The 18,374-nt window shown below is 38.4% G+C and overlaps 1 protein-coding gene across 9 annotated transcripts in view; it reads left to right on the top strand.

Moving 5' to 3' along the window:
* Positions 1-18,374, top strand: part of lcorl (ligand dependent nuclear receptor corepressor-like) — a 244,929-nt gene that overhangs the window by 148,538 nt on the left and 78,017 nt on the right. For 7 of the 9 annotated variants that reach the window (XM_059988936.1, XM_059988937.1, XM_059988934.1 and 4 more), the window contains exons 3-4: positions 13,118-13,197; positions 16,465-16,597. In XM_059988936.1, coding sequence (XP_059844919.1) covers positions 13,150-13,197; positions 16,465-16,597 — 181 coding nt within the window. In that variant the 5' untranslated portion in view covers positions 13,118-13,149. The other 2 variants (XM_059988938.1, XM_059988939.1) reach the window with 2 other exon arrangements.

The following is an 18,374-nucleotide window of genomic DNA, read 5'->3' as shown; positions in this document are numbered from 1 at the left end:
GTTTGTCAAAATTTTAGATTAATCTACACAAACTTCTTTGAAAGTAGAGACAATGTTGTGCTGCCTTTGTGATGGTGCTTGCATGCTGGTCCCAGGAGAAGTCCTCTGGCAGGATAATGCCCAGGGATTTAGTTACTGACCCTCTCCACCTCAGATTTTCTTCTCTACCCCACCCCCACCCCCAATGAGACTGGCTCATTGATCTCTGACTGCTTCTTCCTCTTGTGGTCAATAATCAGCTCTTTAATCTTGCTGATGTTGAGTGAGAGTTGGTTGTTGCACCCATCAGCCAGCTTTTCAATAACAAATGTGCCAATTCTTCACCATTTTATTCAACCAACAACAGTAGTGTTGTCAGCAAACTTAAATTAGACTTTTAAGCTGTTCTTAGCCATACAATCATAGGTATAAAGTAAGCAGAGCAGGGGGCTAAGCATTCAGCCCTATGGTGTACCTCAGATGATGGTGATTGTGCAGATGTTGTCAATCTGTACTCACTGGAACCTGCAAGTGAGGAAATCGAGGATACATAAGACCATGAGAAATAGGAGCAGAATTGGGCTACAGGTTTCCCTCGCTTTCCGAAGGTAGACTGTTCCTATGAAACTGTTTGTCATTATGTCGTAAAATGAAGAAGCAATTGCATTAATTTATATGTGAAAAATATTTGAGAGTTCCCAGAACCAAAAAATAACCTACCAAATCATACCAATTAACATATAAAACCTAAAATAACACTAACATATAGTAAAAGCAGGAATGATATGATAAATGTACAGCCTATATAAAGTAGAAATATTGTATGTATGGTGTAGTTTCACTTATCAAAATCGGGAAGATAGCGAGCCAAAATCAATTTGGAGGGGAAAAAATTGGCACGTACACACCTACGTAATTACATGCCTGCATAAATACACGTATGCGCACACAACTGCCCGCACAAGGCTTCATGGTCATGGTAGTGTTTTTCGGGGTAAATACACGTATAAAGCAGGCATCTTTTTTTTTTGTAAAAGCGAAAACGGGTACTAATGTAGGTCTTTCGTAACAGTGAGCTGTCGTAAAGCGAACGTTCAAAAATAGGGGTCACCTGTATTATGATAGCCATGGGAGATTTCAACATGCAGGTCGACTGGGAAAATCAGTTGGAGATGGAGTGAGTTTGTTGAATGCCGATGAGAAGGCGAGACGAGTGGATAAAAGATCACTAGAAAATGAGGCCGGAGAAATAATAATAGGGGCCAAGGAGATGGCAGATGAACTAAATGAGTACAGGCGTCCCCCACTTTACGAAAGTTCGCTTTACGCCACTTGGCTTTTATGAAAGACCAAAAGAAATCTGAAGAGGATTTTCACTTTCAGGAAAAAAGGCGCCCATTTTAAACTTGTGTTTACCCCAAGAAAGACTACCATGACTGTGAAGCCTTGTGCGGAAGCTGGTAGAACACTGGAGGGAGTGGACTGGGATCTGAGGGTCTGAAGGTTGGTGACATTCAGAGGAGATCAATGGTGGAAGGATGACTTCTGAGTAAGCTGCAACGAGGACTTTGACTTGGGCCCTTTTTTTTTGTTTTTGTTTATTTTCATTACTAACCCTATATTCAGATTAAGATTCATGAAGTCTTATCATTTAATTGCATATGGTGTACTGTCTGATATTTAGTGTTCTGGGTTTGTAACTGGGGGTACATTACACAGCATCCACACAAACGTGATTACCCAGTTTGGCAGGGCCGAAGGCCGATTCCCCTAGACAAATGCGAGTTGGGGGAGCCCAAGGGTTACTCTGTCTGTGTGTGTGTGTGTTTTCAGAGGGCAGAGGTCAACATGTTATCTCCAATGTATAAATATTTCAAACCTAGCCCCATCATATGGTTTAGAAAACATAGTGTAACTATCTCAACAACAAAACCATTCACACTCTTGCAGTGATTACTTCTAAAATACAATTCTGGATTTAAATACAGACTGGATTTAAATATTTGCATGATGCAAATATGCTCTAAAAATAAAGGTTACAAGAACACTTCTAAACACTTGAGTGTTCATCAGTCCACAGTAAGAAATAATCTACAGATGGAGGAAATTCAGTACTGTTGCTCCTTTCACTAGGAATGAGCATACTGCAAAGTTAACACCAAGAGCACAATGTGCAATGCTGAAAGAAGTGAACAAAAACGCGAGGGTAACAGCAAAAGACCTGCAGAAATCTGTAGAACTTCTCTGTTCATGTGTCCACTATAAGAAAAAAAATACTAAACAAGAATGGTGCTCATGGAAGACACTGCTCTCTAGACCAGCTGGATGTTCCACTATGCTTTTGGGGCAAATGTTCTGGGGACAGATGAGACAAAATTTAAACTTTTAGGCATAAGTGCACAGGGCTGTGTTTGGAAGAAAATGGGCACTGCACACCAACACCAAAATCTCATCCCAACTGAAGCATAGGGGAAGGAACATCGCAGTTTGGGGCTGTTTTGCCACCTCAGGACCTGGACAGCTTGCAATTGTTGAAGGGGAAAAATGAATTCAAAATTGTATTAAGACATTTTACAGGAGAATGTTAGGGTAGAGGTCCATCACCTGAAGCTTAATACTTGGATGATACAACAAGAGAATGATCTGAAACACAAGAGTAAATTAACAACAGTAGAGAATTTGTTTTGGAATGGCCAAGTGAGAGTTCGGACCTTAACCCAATTGAGATGCTGTGTCGTGATCATGCAAGTGATATTCAAGCAAGTTATCCCAGAAGTATTAATGAACTGAAACAGTTTTGTGTGGAGGAATGGTCTAAAATTCCTCCTCGCCATTGTGCAAGTCTGATTAGCAGCTACAGGAGATGTTTGGTGGAGGTTCTTGCAGCTAAAAGAGGTTCTGCCAGTTATTAAATATAAAGTTTCATACTTTTCCAGCCTGGACTTGTGAATCATTGAACAATGTTTTCAATAAAGGCATGAAAACTACAAATGTATGTGTTATTAGTTTAAGGAGATTGTGATCAGACCACATTTTATGAGTAATTGAGAAAATCAGGTAATTGGAAAGGGTTCATAATCTTTTTCTTGCCACTGTAAGTGCTACTGAATGATGGTCATTGAGGCAGGTTATCAGATTCTCCTTGGAAACCGGTATAAGTGTAGCCTGCTTGAAGCAGGTGAGTATCTCAAACTACTGAAGCAACAGGTTGAAGATGTCCATAAACACTACAGCCAGATTGCTGTCTTCAGTACTCGGCCAGGTACACCATCTCAGCCGGATGCTTTTGCTGCCATCCAGTCTTCAGATCTTCACCAGTGGCTAGCAATAAAGCAAGTATTTCTGCAAGAGACTCAGTTTCTTCTCAAGTTTCCCCACAAAGTCCAATGATTCACATGGTCAGATCCAAGGGATTTATTGGCCTTAATGTGCAAAGGCTGCAAGTACAAGAATTTCTCAGTATAAACACCAAAGAGGTATATTTTTTATAATCCCACCCCTCTTTTGTGTCTTGAGACATGAGTAGCCTTGCTGATCTATAAGGGACAAACTCTCTTCCTAACTCCTGTCTGATACATCTCCAGAACCCTTTGGGATTTTCCTTAACCGTACCTTACCTGCCTGATCTATTTCGTCCTTTTTCCCCTCGTAATCTCTTCATCAAGGGATTCACTTGCAGCTGACCACCTACATCTAATGTTTGCTTCCCTTTTCTTAACTAGATATAGTCAACTTGTAAATATTTTTAGTCAGCCATGGTTCTCTAAGCTTGTCAGGTTTAACCTTCATAACAAGAACATGCTACTCTTAGATACTTTATCTTAAAAGGTCCCACATTATTTATTCATTTTTCTTCAAACAGACTCACCCAACAGTATATTCCATCCTGCCACTTCTTTGCCCATTCTGCTAATCTAAGTCTTTCTGCAGACTTCTAGCTTACTCGACACTACCTGCCCTCCACCTACCTTCGTGTTGTCTGTAAACTTGGCCACTGAATGCAAATTATGAAATTGAATCTTTACTCCAAGCTATTAGAAGTGTAAAAATACTTCACTATAGTGTTAATCTGAAAAAGAACTGAAGGTAGGATTTTTCCCCTGAGGTTGGTTGACATTAGAGCTAGAGGTCATTGGTTTAACATGAAAGGTGAAATATTTAAGGGGAATCTGAGGGGAAACTACTTTCACCAGAGGTTAGAGTCAGTGTCAAATGAACTGCCAACAGAATAGGTAAATGTGAGTTCATTCTAACATTCCAGATGAATTTTGTTAGGGACCTGGATGAGAGAGAGGTGAGGAGGATTATGGTTTGAGTGCAGGTAGATGGGGCAAAGCAGAAAACTAGGCCATAGGCCTGTTTATATGTTGTAGTCCTCTGAATCTAACAGATTGATAGTACTCTATTTTTGTCAATACTACATTTTCAAGAGTCATTTTATAGAAGACAACTACCAGTCTTTCTAGTGAAATTAGGAATTAGTAGTCCAATATATTCATATTTTCCCTGAACAATTTGTTGTTGAATAATTCTTAATAACAAAATAACAATCTTACTGTAATGATTGTGGCTTTGCTTTTGCCCAGAAGGGTTTATAAGGAATTTCGTTACTTCAAGTTATGTTGGACATTGTTTTATGGAGGTTGGAAAAGGATTATGCTAAGTCAATTGGAAGCTTCTGATGTTAACCAAAGATTGCATCCTGTTCAAGTAATTTGTCATGCCCTTTGTATCATTAATTATAACATCAAATTGGATTTTTTTGTAAGTGTGCAAGAAATTAAGATGCATATAAAATATGTAAAGTTTTTGCTTTTATATTTGAACATCTGCTAAATATTATTAATGTAGATCACTGGAAATCCTAGAATGACATTTAATGGGATCCTCCTTGATCTGCAAAGGAGGCTCGGATTGTTATGTTAATCGAGATTTCTGGTATTAATGCCTTAATCTCCTTATTACCAAATGTGGATGATTTGCAAATTGTTATGATTTTGAAAATATTTTTTGTAAGCTGTTCTGGTTACTGAATAGTTTATTCCTATGGTATAATTAATGTAATTAAAAAAGTTAAGAAGTTCAGATAATTTATCTCGAGCATTTCTTAATTATGTAAGTTTTACTTGTGTTTCTGGCTTTCAAAAGAGTAGTGGACAAAAGTTTTCTGGAAATCCTTGTATAATGCATGCCATAATTCTGTGTTTTATGGTAGCCTTAATTTTGAGTTTAGTACTGGTCACTTGGTTTGCCGACAGTCCTATATTGTATGGGACTTCTGTGTCAGGGAGACAAATTTTTAATACAGAAGGTAGTTTTCCTGTAAAATCTGCAGAAGTTGTAGGAAGAATCCAAGAAGCCTTGTTACTGTTACAACTCCTTAAAATGATCTACTTTTGTCACCATCCAGTTAACTCTTATGATTTGGAGGATAGCTGTGGATGTTGCTGTTGATGGTTTCTTCACTGGAAGCCTGTACTTGTGGGACTGTGTAACTGGTAGGCAAGATAGGTTGTAGGAGGTGGAAAAATGGTAGCTTCCGATTTCAGTGTAGACCCTATTTGCTGACAGTCTTCCACAGGCTTCTCCAGTATCAACTGCAAAATTTAGTTCTTTTAATGTGTTGGTACAAGCACAGTGGGCTGTAAGATTCTTATAGCCACCATCTTTGTGTTGCCCTCCCACACGATTTTAACAATTACTTGAGATGGGAATATGTGAATAATCTAGATGAAACTGAAGCACTTTTTTACGGGTGAATGCACAAGAATGTGTTCAGCTTGCTGACATGAAAGTGTTATCCTCTAACATGAACAATTTACTGTTTCAGAGAGGGGATAAAGTTTATTTTTCTGTATCTGGCATGACTAATGGTCAAATCTCTCAATATAATGGGTCGATCCTTTATGATATTTTTGTACTTTTGACATGTTGTTATACAATTAAATTTATGACTTTGCCCACAATATGTAGTTGAAAACAATATTGGTAACTTTTAACCCTTCTCAAAATCATTGCTTTATGATTATTTTAAACAGAGGTAGGATTTTTTTCTTGCAACCTCAATTCTTGAACTATCTGATTCTGCCTTGTATGTTCCAATGTACCACCAAAACCTTCACTTTCTTCAAGCTGGTCACATCTCATTAAATGTGAGCTATCCTATGAATCCCATGCAGTGTTTTTTTTTTCTTATATAATGCTATATATTGTAAAAGAAAAACAGTTTTGTCTGGGAGATGTAGTAGTTATTGTATTTCACTTCAAAGCAACATGTGCAAGCAACAACCATGTGCATGCTCAATGATCTGATAGGGGATCTGGAGGTGGAATGGTAGTGCCAAAGATTATGGTGGTATGCTGCACAGTGCATTTCTTCATCCTGTGAAGAAGGCTCAGCTTCTCAGAAGAGCCGTTGAAACTACAGGTTCCAAGACAGGAAGTACAATGTCAGACTAACCAGTAAACAGCCAGTTATTGCTGTTGTCAACCAGTCAAGTGAAACTAAATTTATTATTGAATTACATACGGCTACAAGAAAAAAATTATGAACCCTTTGAAATTGCATGGTTTTCTACATTAGTTACTCATAAAATGTGATCTGATCTTCATCCAAGTCACAACAATAGGCAAACACAATCTGCCTTAACTAATAACACTCAATTGTAGTGTTCATGTCTTTATTGGACACATTGTTTAATTATTCACAGTCCAGACTGGGAGAAAATGTGAACCCGTGTATTTAATAACTGGTAGAACCTCCTTTAGCACCAATAACCCCCACCAAACATTTCCTGTAACTGATAATCAGACTTGCACAATGGCAAGGAGGAACTTTAGACCATTTCTCCAATCTAAACTGCTTCAGTTTATCAATACTTCTGGGATACAGCATCTCAGTTGGGTTAAGGTCTGGACTCTGACTTGGCCATTCCAAAACACTTTTTTTCTTTTTAAATCATTCTGTTGATTCTGTTTCAGATCATTCTCTTGTTGCATCATCCAATCTCTATTAAGCTTCAGGTGTCGGACCGCTACCCGGACATTCTCCTGTGAAATGACTTAATACAATTTAGAATTCATTGTTCCCTCAGTGATTGCAAGCTGTCCAGGCCCTGGCACAGCAAAGCAACCCCAAACCATGATGCGACTTCCATCATGCTTCACAGTTGGGATGAGGTTTTGGTGTTGGTGTGCATTGCCCTTTTCCCTCCATACATAGTGGTGTGCATTTTTGCCAAAAAGTTCAACTTTTTTCTAGTCGCTCTACAGAACGTTGTCTCAGAAGCGTTGTACAATATCTTTTTCAAACTTGAGACACACAACAATGTTTATTTGACTTTTTTAGGTGAGCTATAGTTTCCTCCTCTAGTGATTATCTGTGGGTCTTTTGCTGTATCCTTGGATTCTTATTTCCCTCCTTCAGCATTGTCCTTTGTGCTCCTGGTGTGATCTTTGCAGTATGCTCATTCCTAGGGAGAGTAGCAACAGTACTCAATTTCCTCCATTTGTACATAATTTTTCTTCTGTGGACTGATGAACACTAGGGTCTTTAGAAATCGTTTTGTTGCCTCTTCCTACTTGTGCATTTTACAATTCTTCTAAGGTCCCCTGTAAGTTGTTTTGATCGAGGCATGGTACACGTAAACGGATCTTTCTTGAGAAGAGCAGGCTCTGTCAGTAAGTTGACATTGTCCTTTTTTATAGAGCAGGACACCACTACCACCCACACTCCAATCTCATTGATTGGAGCACCTGACTCCAATTAGCTTTTGTAGAAGGCATTATCCCAGAGGTTCACATATTAAATAGTGTACTCTATTGAATAAGTACAATGTTTATGTATTTAGTTTAGACAGATTGTGTCTATTATTGTGACATAGTCAAAGGTCAGACCACATTTTGAGTAATTAATGAAGAAAACCAGGTAATTGCAAAGGGTTCACAAACTTTATCTTGCAACTGTATGTTACCTTGATTCATTTTCTTGCAGGCATTTACAGGAAAATAATGGTATTTATGAAAAAAAACTATATATAAAGACTGACAAAATAAAGTGCAGAAGACATTGTACAAAAAATACTGAAAACATGGTATCTAGAGTCTTTGAAAGTGAGTGTAGTTTGTGGACTCAGTTCAGTGTTGTAGTGAATGAAGCTATCTGTATTGGTTTAAAAGCTTGATAGTTGTCAGGTAATAACTGTTGCCCTCCTGTCAGCTTGAACCAGTCTGACCATTCTTTTCTGACCTCATTTTACAAGGCTGTTAAACCCAGAGAACTGCCACTCCATGGATATATTTTTGTTTATCACACCATTCTCTAAACTCAAGAGATTTCATGAAAATCCCACATAATCAACAGTTTTTTGAGACACTCAAGCCACCCTGTCTGGGCCCCAACAATCATTCCACCAACAGTCTCTTGGAACACATTTCTTCCCCATTCTGATATTTGGTCTGAACAATAACAGAACTTTTTGACCACGCTTGCATGCTTTTATGCATTGAGTTGCTGTCATAAGATTGGCTGATTAGTTTTGAATTAATGAGCAGATGTACCAAGTGGTGGCCACTGGGGGTACCTGTACTGGAAAGTTGGGTTAACTAGGGGGTAGGCAGCACAGCACTGAGTTTTTTTTTTGGTGACCAAGAATGTCGAAGAGGGCAGGACAGTAGATGTGCTCTATGTGAATTTCAGTAAGGCCTTCATTTTTCTATGTGGTAGACTGTTCTGGAAGGGTAGATTGCATTGGCTCGATTGTAGGAAGTGAAGGGTGATAATGGAAGATTGTTGTTCTGACTAAAGGTCCTTGACAAATGTGCATTGGCCCTTTGTCATCTATATCAATGATTTAGATAAGAATGTACAAGGCTTAGTTAATATTTTGCAGATTACACTTAATAGTTGGGATAGAGGACAGTGAAGAAAGTTGACAAAAATTACTGGAGGATCTCGATCAGCTCAGTAAATGTGCCATAGAATGACGGTAATTTAATTCAGATAAGTACAAGGTGTTGCATTTTGGAAAGATAAATCATGGTAGGACTTTGACAGTTAACAGCATGGCCCTGAGTTTGTTGCAGAATAAAGGGATTTTGAAATTCAAGTACATGGGTTCTTAGAAGTGGAGTTCTAGGTAGACAGGATGGTGAAGGCTTTTGACATGCTGGCAAAAATGAAGTTGCTTATAAATGTTGGAAGATCATGGTGCAGTTATACAAGCTGGTGGTGAGGCTGCACTTGGAGTATTGTATTCCGTTTTTGCAACCTTGCTGTAGGAAGCATGTTATTAAACTAGAAAGGGTGTGTTTAAAAAAAATTACAAGAATGGACGTGATTCAATACTGTAAAAGGACTGAATGGAATAGAGTTCACAGCGACTGAACTGTAGAGCCAGACTCAAAGTAAAAGGGGGTGGGGGAGAAGAGGTGTTGTGGTGATAGGGGATACAATAGTCAGGAGAGCAGATGGGTGATTCTGTGGGCGTGTAAGAGACATCTAGATGGTACGTTGCTTCTCAGGTGCCAGAGTCAGGGACATCTAAGATTTTGTCTCCAGCATTCTAACGGGGGGGGGGGGGGGGGTTTAGAGGATGAGCAACCAGAAGCTGTAGCTGTGGTGCACACTTGCACCTATGACATTGGTAAGAAAGAGATGACGTCTTGAAGAGAGAGTATAGGAAGCTGAAAGCAGGACCTTGAATAGTAAAAACACGAATGTAACACTCACCCAACAGGCTGGTATATGTCTAGGGGAAAATGAGATCCAGCCACACACCACCCCCACCTCCCGTACGCGCAGGTGCTGTGGGAATCAAGTTTATGCCTCGCGCATGCACATAGTATCAAATTCACATCAGATACCGTTATGAAATACTTTAAAGATTTTACTAAAACTAAGAGTACTAGGCAATACAATATATATGAAAGAAAAGAAAAAGCAAAAGGTGCCAACTTATCAAAGTTCAGTCAGTTTAGTGCACATCGTTGGAGTTCAACCATCAAACCATTTGACCCCTCGTCACTTTCCTCTGACCTCCACGTCTTCGCACCTGGGACCACCCCCGGTGGTCGACCGAGCAGTGCAGCGCAAGTCCACCTTCCCGCCTCCCCTGAAAACCAGCGAAAACCCTCCAAGCTCCCAGCCTCACAAGACAAAATAACATTCCCCATTGGTTAACAAATGAATACAATTCCCATATCAGCATATCAGACAAAGAAGCCATTTTGAGTAACATACACAGAACATTGTACACAAAGATCTGCAGGTGCTGGAAATCTAAACAACACACAAAATGCTGGAGGAACTCAGCGGGTCAGACAGAATCTATAGAAAGGAGTAAACAGTTGACATTTCAGGACCTGATGAAGAGTCTCTCCCTGAAATGTTGACTGTTTATTCTTTTTCTATGGATGCTGCCTCTAGCTTTTTATGTGTGTTACCTTGAGTAGTAAGTTCTAGATTACAAGCTGTGCCATGTGCCCGTGAGGGTAAGAATGCAGTGATTTGGTAGATGAATGTGTGTCAGAGCAGGGGCATGATTTCAGATTTGCAGATCGCTGGGATTCTGGGGAATGTATAACTTGCACCTAAACTGGAGAGGGACCAATATACTTGCTAGCAGATTTGCAAAAGCTGTTTGGGAAGGTTTAAATTAGTTTCACATGCAATGGGAACCAGAGTGATTGGCCAGAGAAGTTGGTGTATGGGTTGTTGCAGCATATAGAGGGACTGTGAGGCAGGATAAGCAAAGTTGCAGTTAATGGATAGTTTGAAGTGTGGGTTTTAATGTAAGAAGTATCTGGGGAAAAGAGTGATGAACTTGGAGCATAGGTGTGTACATGGAACTATAAAGCTGTGGCCGTACGAAGATGAAGCTGTCACAGGCACAGGAATTGCTACTGGATCTTCTGGGGTGCAGATTTTCAAAAAGGGCAGGGAGGGAGTAAGGTGGGGGAGTGACATTGCTAATCAGGGATAGTATCACTGTGGCAGAAAAAGAGGCTGTTGTGGAGGGATTGTCTGCTAAGTCGGTGTGGGTGAAGTCAAACTAAAAGAGAGCAATCACTAATGGGCGTATTCTACAGACCACCAGTAGCAACAGAGACATTCAGAAACAGATCGGGAGGCAGAATTTGAAAAGGTGCAAAATCAACAGGGTTTTTGTCATGGGTGACTTCAATTTCCCTAACATTGATCGGCACCTCCTTAGTGCAAAAGGTTTAAAGGAGCAGAATTTAAGTCTATCCAGGAAGGATTCATGATACAATATGCAGATAGGCTGACTGGAGGAGCGGCCATACTGAATCTGATACCAGGGATTGAACAAGGTCAGTGACGGATCTTTCAGTAAAGTTGGAGATAGTGACCACAACTCCCTGACATTTATCATGGTCTTGGAGAGGGATAGGAGTGGAAGGTATGAGAACTATTTAATTGGAGGAGAAATTATGATACAATTAAGCAGAAACTTGGGAGCATAGATTGGAACAGATGTACTCAAGGAATTGCAGGACTGAAATGTGAAGTTGTTTTAGGGAGAACTTGCATGGGGTTGGGTTAGGTTGTTTTGAAACAGATGTTTGGTAACTGGGAGATCTTCAGAAGTAAAATATTCTAAGCACAGAATATATACAGTAGGTTCCTGTTGGAATAAAAGATGAGGCTAACCGGTTTAGGAAACTTTGGTTATCAAGGAATATTGAGGCCTGGTAACAAAAAAGTAAGAAGTTCATATAAGGAGTTGGCTGTTAGGATGAAATGAGGTACTTAACAAGTACAAGCAATGCAAGAATACTTGAGAAATCAGGAAATCTAAAAAAAGGATGAGGCTACTCTGGCAGACAGGGTGATTGAAAATCACAAGGACTTCTATGGGTATAAGTGGTGAGGTCATGGATTATAGAAGAAGAGGTACTTGCTGTCTTCATGATTTTGTGGATAAATCTCCATTGTGTCCCCTCAGATGTTGTGAGAGCTTAGTGCAGGGCCCTGGCAGGGATATTTAAAATGTCCTTAGCCATGAGTGACATGCCAAAGGTCTGAAAGATAGTTAATGTTTTGTTTTAAGAAAGGCTATAAAAACAAGCCAAGAGATTGTGGAATGGTAAATCTGACGTCAGTCATTGGAAAATGATTTGAAGTTATCATAAGAGACCTGTATAAGTATTTGAATAGACATAGCCAAATTAGGAATAGTCAACACGACTCTCCACAGAGAAGTTGTTGATATGCAGTAGGAAGTAGTACAAGCATGTGTATAGGAAAGGTTTAGAATGACGTGGATCAAACACTGGGAAATAAGATTAGATTGGGTGAGTAGCTTGGTTCGATTGGACCAGTTAGGCTAATAGACCTGTTTCTGTGCTTTGTGACTATCACACTTGTCTTTGTGCTATCAGTTTTAGTGCAGTTCATTCACTGGTTCCTGAAGAAGTGATGATGAATCCTGGAAGCCTCTTTGACTCACTGCCAGTGACTATGGTGGTGAAGCATGAACCCATTTTTGTCACTGTAACAGTCCGGGGGGTGGGGGTGGTGAATGGAGCATCAGACATGTATATCCTTTGACTCTGTTCTCATTGCAAGCAACACACCTGGACATTAAGCTACAGTTCTTGATTTCCGCTAATTCTGTGATGTGCATATAGACAAAAGAATTTTCAGGTACTGAAAAATAACTAATGCTTATTAGTTAACCATCGCAAAACAGTTAAATCATCATTTTGCAGATGTTGCTATTTTCAGAATTGTGTGATTAACAAATAGCTTGCTGTTGTGGCAAAAACTAATTATAATAGAAATGAAACTTTGATAGGTTCAATTGTCAACCTAGTGCAACATCTAATTTCTACAATTCCTGGAAAATTCTAAATCAGAAGATTTTTATATTTAGTATAATTTAAATTCTTGCCCCCAGGGCATTGCACAGCGATCAAGTTTCCAGTGACATATCAGAAAAAAGTTGGTCCATGGAAGATTAGTGTGATTTTAAACTAACATCCCTATAATTGCAGACTTAATGCTTTGCTGAAAGGCTGTCACCTGCATAGTTGTTGATTGTCTTTTGGTAGTTACAGAAAATGCATTTGATTTGTACTGAATAATAGATTAAAATATTTTTTATTTTCATTGAAGACTGTGAACCCGAAGAAGTGACTGACTGGTCTATGAATGAAAACTGTTCATTTTGTTGCATAAGGAGAGAAAAAGTCAAGGTAAGTCGAAAGCTGTGTGATTCCAAAGGAAAATTTAAGTTTGTCTCGATGAACTATATAACTTACGGCTTCTACATTTACTTGTTATATATCCATATTTTTGTATTCATGTTATTTTTGAACTAGGATTTTTGCAAAGAGCATGATCACAATCAACATTCAGTGATGGTTGTAGGAGGGAAAATTTGATCAGGTGAACTGCGTGCTTATAGTGTATGTTAACAAGAACCAAAATGAGAAGCAAGGTAAAAGAGGTCAGTAGGGTAAAAGTGAGGATAGAATGTGGCATTTTAAAAAAGTGAACATTAAAAGATGTTTGTTACTTGCCTATTACTCGCATAGCAATGAAGATTATCAATAGATAAAAGCAGAATGTGTGGTTGGAAAACTTCAACTTTATAGCTGTTTTTTTTAAAAAACCAATGAGAATGCTGCTGAAATTTCACTTGTAAAGTGAAAGGTAGTAGACAAAATGAATGGAGAATAAATTAATAATAAATTCCAGTATTGCTCAAAGTTACTATAGAGTATGTTCTAAGTTATTGTAGGAAATGAGGGTGAACAGTGAACATTTAGAAAAAGGCACGGCAGTGGAGGAATGCTGCATAATGGAAGTGTCAGTCTTAGTCAACATTAACTGAATCCCAGCTTGAAACTTGAGTAGATGTTAGGAAATCACTGGTATTATTTGTTCATTACCAACAATTTACCTAGCCAGTATTTCTTCCACAAAAATCACCAAATGCTGATTGTGAGACCTGCTCTTTTTGAATTAGCTGCTGAAATAGTTTTGCATAAATTAGCGCTACATTTATTTGTTATGTGAATCTCAATTTAAAAAAGCTGTATCACCTGGATTCGCACTTCATTAGTACAAGTGACCTACAAATTACTGCAATTTCTGTATCCAGTGAATGAAGTTTAAGTTATCTTTCACCCTTAAACTGGTGCACAGTACTGGGTGAGATTAGAAGCTGTTTTTGGTCTTTGCTTGTGCCTTCTGTCTAAGGCTGGTAGTTACAAAACTTTTTTTTCTTGACAGTTGCTATGGTGGAATGAAATAAATTAATAAGTGAATGTATAGTCAGCATAACTGCAGATTTTTTTGTTATATAGGTATTTGCTAGCCCCTAATCCAGGGGTTCATTGCATTATGTATTGGTCCGTGGCATAAAATGGTTTGAGAACCTCTGCCCTAATCTGTTCACCGCTACATGCCACCTTGCTACTTTAATACTGAATATGTAAAAGTCTTTGGAAGTTTGGTAAGGGAAGACCAAACTGTATCATTATCCAGAACAGTAATTTCTGTATTTAGATTGCAAGTCAAGTTTGGGAATATTCATGATGTGCAGTGGTGTTAGAAAGTTTGTGAACCCTGTAGAATTTTCTCTATTTCCACATAAATATTACCTAAAATGTGATCAGATCTTCATTTAAGTCCTAAAACTAGATAGAGAACATAAATAAATAACGCAAAAACATTATACTTGTTTGTTTATTTGGAAAAATTGTCCAATATTACATGTATTTATTGGAAAAAGTATGTGAACTTTTGCTTTCAGTAACTGGTGTGACCCCCTTGTAAAGCATTAACTTCAACCAAATGTTTCCAGTAACAGTTGATCAGTCCTGCACATCGGCTTGGAGGAATTTTAGGCCACTCCTCCTTGCAAAACTGCTTAAACTCTGGGTTTCCTTGCATGAACTGCTTGCTTCAGGTCCTTCCACAACATTTCTATAGGATTAAGGTCAGGACTTTGACTCAATCATTGCAAAACACATATTTTCTTCTTTTGAAACCCATTCTGTTGTTTTATTCTCGTCTTTCAGATTATTGTCTTATTGCATTATCCAACTTTTGTTAAGCTTCAGTTGATTGACTGCTACCCTAACATTCTCCAGTAAAATGTCTCAATACAATTTTGAATTCATTGTTCCCTCAACTGTTGCAAGCTATCCTAGCCCTGAGGCAGCTAAGCAGCCCCAAACCATGATGCTTGCACTGTGCTTCACAGATGAGATGAGGGTTTGGTGTTGTTGCGTAGTGCCCCTTTTCCTCTGTCCAACTTTAAGGTAACCCATCCATTCTAGGCATTCCAAATAAGGTTGGCCTGGGTCAAATTGTGAATAAAATTAAATAGGAAGTAGCACACATTGTTGTAGGCAGTGAGAAAGTTTCAATAAATGCTTTTTAGCTAGTTTGGACCAGGTTGCAACTGGATCCAGAGTATTTGTAATTATACATTTTGTGAGAAATGAATTTGGTCCCTAGTAGAAACTATAAGAATAGTGCAAAACCTGAATTCTTGAGAACAAGGAACAAGCTGTCAAGCAGTTGGGAGTGAAGTATACCACTGCCAAATGGGGAAAGACACTAGAGGATGAATTGGAGAAAACCAGTGAGAATTTTCAGTGGATTATAAATAAATAATCTGCTAAGTTTAGGGAAACAGTAACCACTTTTATTACATTTTTAAAAAATCAGATAATAAGAATGAGAAAGCAACTTTCCAAGATGAATTGAAAATAAAAATGATAAATGGGGAAATCATCATACAGATAATTACGGTTAATGTGAAGATCTCATTTGTAAAAGAAACTTTAGCCTTTACCATGGCACCTTTACAAGTAGAGATATTAATAAGCCAACACAGAGGGGTGATTTTGACAAGAGCTGGAATTTACAAAGTGAAACAAATTATTTGGGGGAAAATACAAAACTGAAATTAGTTCAAATAAAAAAAGATATAATTCAGTCTCAGAGTGAAGGAATAATAGATGCACTCAACACTGTTCTTGGAGTATGGTGGCATAACGAATGAACAAGCTCGAGCAAGGATGTAATGCTGCTGTGGAATTGAAAAATGAGAATCAGGCCATGACATACATCCTAGAATTTTTGAAGTCGTATAGAAGGTGCGCAGGTTACTAAGAGAAGCAATAGCAATCTAAGTCTTAATTTTAAAGCAATAAATAGAACCTTCACAAACTTAGATGAGTGACCATTTGGATAAAAGCAAAAAAATAAAACAATAGCACGAATGGAGTGCCTATTTGACTGTTCATTAAAATAATTTACATGTGTGGGTTCATAATTGTAAATTTGTCCTGTACAAGGAGCTAAATTTTTAGGTTAATTTAAAATCGACTAAAAATAGTAACTGGTGATCAAATATGGCATGTTTTCGATGTGAAATCTAAAACCGTTTTATTGTTCCTTTTATTTTAAAGCTATTTCTGAGCATAATTCTTTTATGTTTCTAGGAGCATATCTCATCTGTGAATGCACCTCCAACACTGACATCTACTGAGGATTCTCTATCTCAGGGGCAGTCCCACACTGAACAGCTTGAATGCCAAGCAGACAAATTTCTTAATGCTATCTTTCATACAAAAGGTATAATATTTATGCTTTGATTCTTAAAACTAATTGAATCTTCAGTTTTGTTGATGAGAAATTACTCTGCAATTTTGTTTGAACTAAATATGTTCAGGTTTTTATTGCAATTGATGTACATAGATAAAAGTATATACTGGAAGTAGCATGAAATGTACATCCTTATTTAACATTGTGTCTAGTACCTTCCAATGAATAAATCACTTTGGATCAATTGTTTACATATTCCAAATAGTGCTTTACATTTCCAGCCAAGTTTAATTTTTTGAAGATACACTGACACCATCTACTGGTTGCTCACAAAATAACTTCTGTTTTGATTGTCATTTTTTAGTGGCTTAATAGGCCTTGAAATACCAGGATTGGCATAAAGGCAAGTTAGGCCAAAATTTACGCAAGTCTCTACACTAATCTTACAGACGCTTGCAGTACAATTTCCAGAGAATGTTATTAGCATTATACTGGAGCACATAAGCTGATATAGCAAGAAGCTCAGAAGAGGTGTAAGTAATTACTACCCTTGGAAGCGAGCAATACCAAAAAAGTCAAAATAGACTAACAACCAACATTGAGGCATGGCAATTATGGTGAGTCGCCAGTAATTTCCTTTTGCCAAACAATATTTGATATAAATTGCTATAAAGGTTGTTTCCTTTCTCTCAATTTTGTTTCCTTTTTTCCAGGGGCCTACAGTGAAAAGAGGTAGCAGCACTGCTGCTTGGCAGGAGTGTTGCAGTCTTTGGCGAAAATCAAGCTGTAGAAAGATGAGTTGAGTGATGGCAAGGATGCAGTCTCCTTAAAAGTTAGCCAGAGTGCCTGAAAGAGGCCTTGCTTGCTCTTTGTAGAAATCTTTGAGTCTGCACATATCCTAAATGATGACGCAAGAAGTTAAGCAACCTGATCAAGGCTGATAAGGTAAGGCACCTTCCTTGCTCTCTGCCTTTTAAGTTCAAACCTGAACATAAATTTTTGAGCAATACCTGGTATTAACATTGCAGTCTCACCAGCCACTACCTAAGCAGGTGATGAGTCAGCAACAGTGGTATCTGCCTCTACTTGGAGGACATCAGAACTTTGTGTTTCATTGCTTAACTAATGTTTGATTTAAAACCAGCACATTGAGTAATAAGAGCAAGTTAATTGCCTAATCTTGTGATTATTTATGCCCCCTACAAAGACTGTTAGTTGGCACTGATTTTCTATATGAAGTACCTCTCCTAAATTTTCCTGTGCCCTTTCACGGCATGTTGAAGTATTGTGGCTTTGAGAAAGATACATTGGTGGAGTACCTTGCACACCAGAATCCTGATGTCATTAGCTTTCCAAGTTCCTGGTGTTTCGTAGAATGTGTGCCAACTATGAGGCAAATCTAAACTGCTCCAATCATTTTGGGAATATCCTCCTCTTCCCTGCTTGTTCATGTGTCTATCTGAGTGCCTCTTAAACTTCCTAATGTATCTGTTTCTGTCACCTCCCTAGGCAGGGCTTTCTACTCATCTACCACTCTCTGTATAGACAAAAAATGAAACCATATACACTTTTAAACGCTCCCCTTCCCCTTAAGTTATGCCCTCTAGTATTTAACCTGTCCATCCTGGGGTAAAGATTTTATTTACCCTATCTGTACTGCTCATGATTTTATGTACAGGTAATTCTATTCAATTGGGACAAATCAGGACCAGTACATTTTGGCCCAATGGGGCAGCTGCCCCAGTTAACCGAAGTTTCATGGAAGTAGTTAAAAAGGTATCAAAAAAGACAAATTACATATTTAAAT

The sequence above is a fragment of the Hypanus sabinus genome, chromosome 14 (genome assembly GCF_030144855.1).
Source record: "Hypanus sabinus isolate sHypSab1 chromosome 14, sHypSab1.hap1, whole genome shotgun sequence".
In the NCBI taxonomy this organism is placed as follows: Eukaryota; Metazoa; Chordata; class Chondrichthyes; order Myliobatiformes; family Dasyatidae; genus Hypanus; species Hypanus sabinus.
This window is presented reverse-complemented; position numbering and strand designations above follow the sequence as displayed.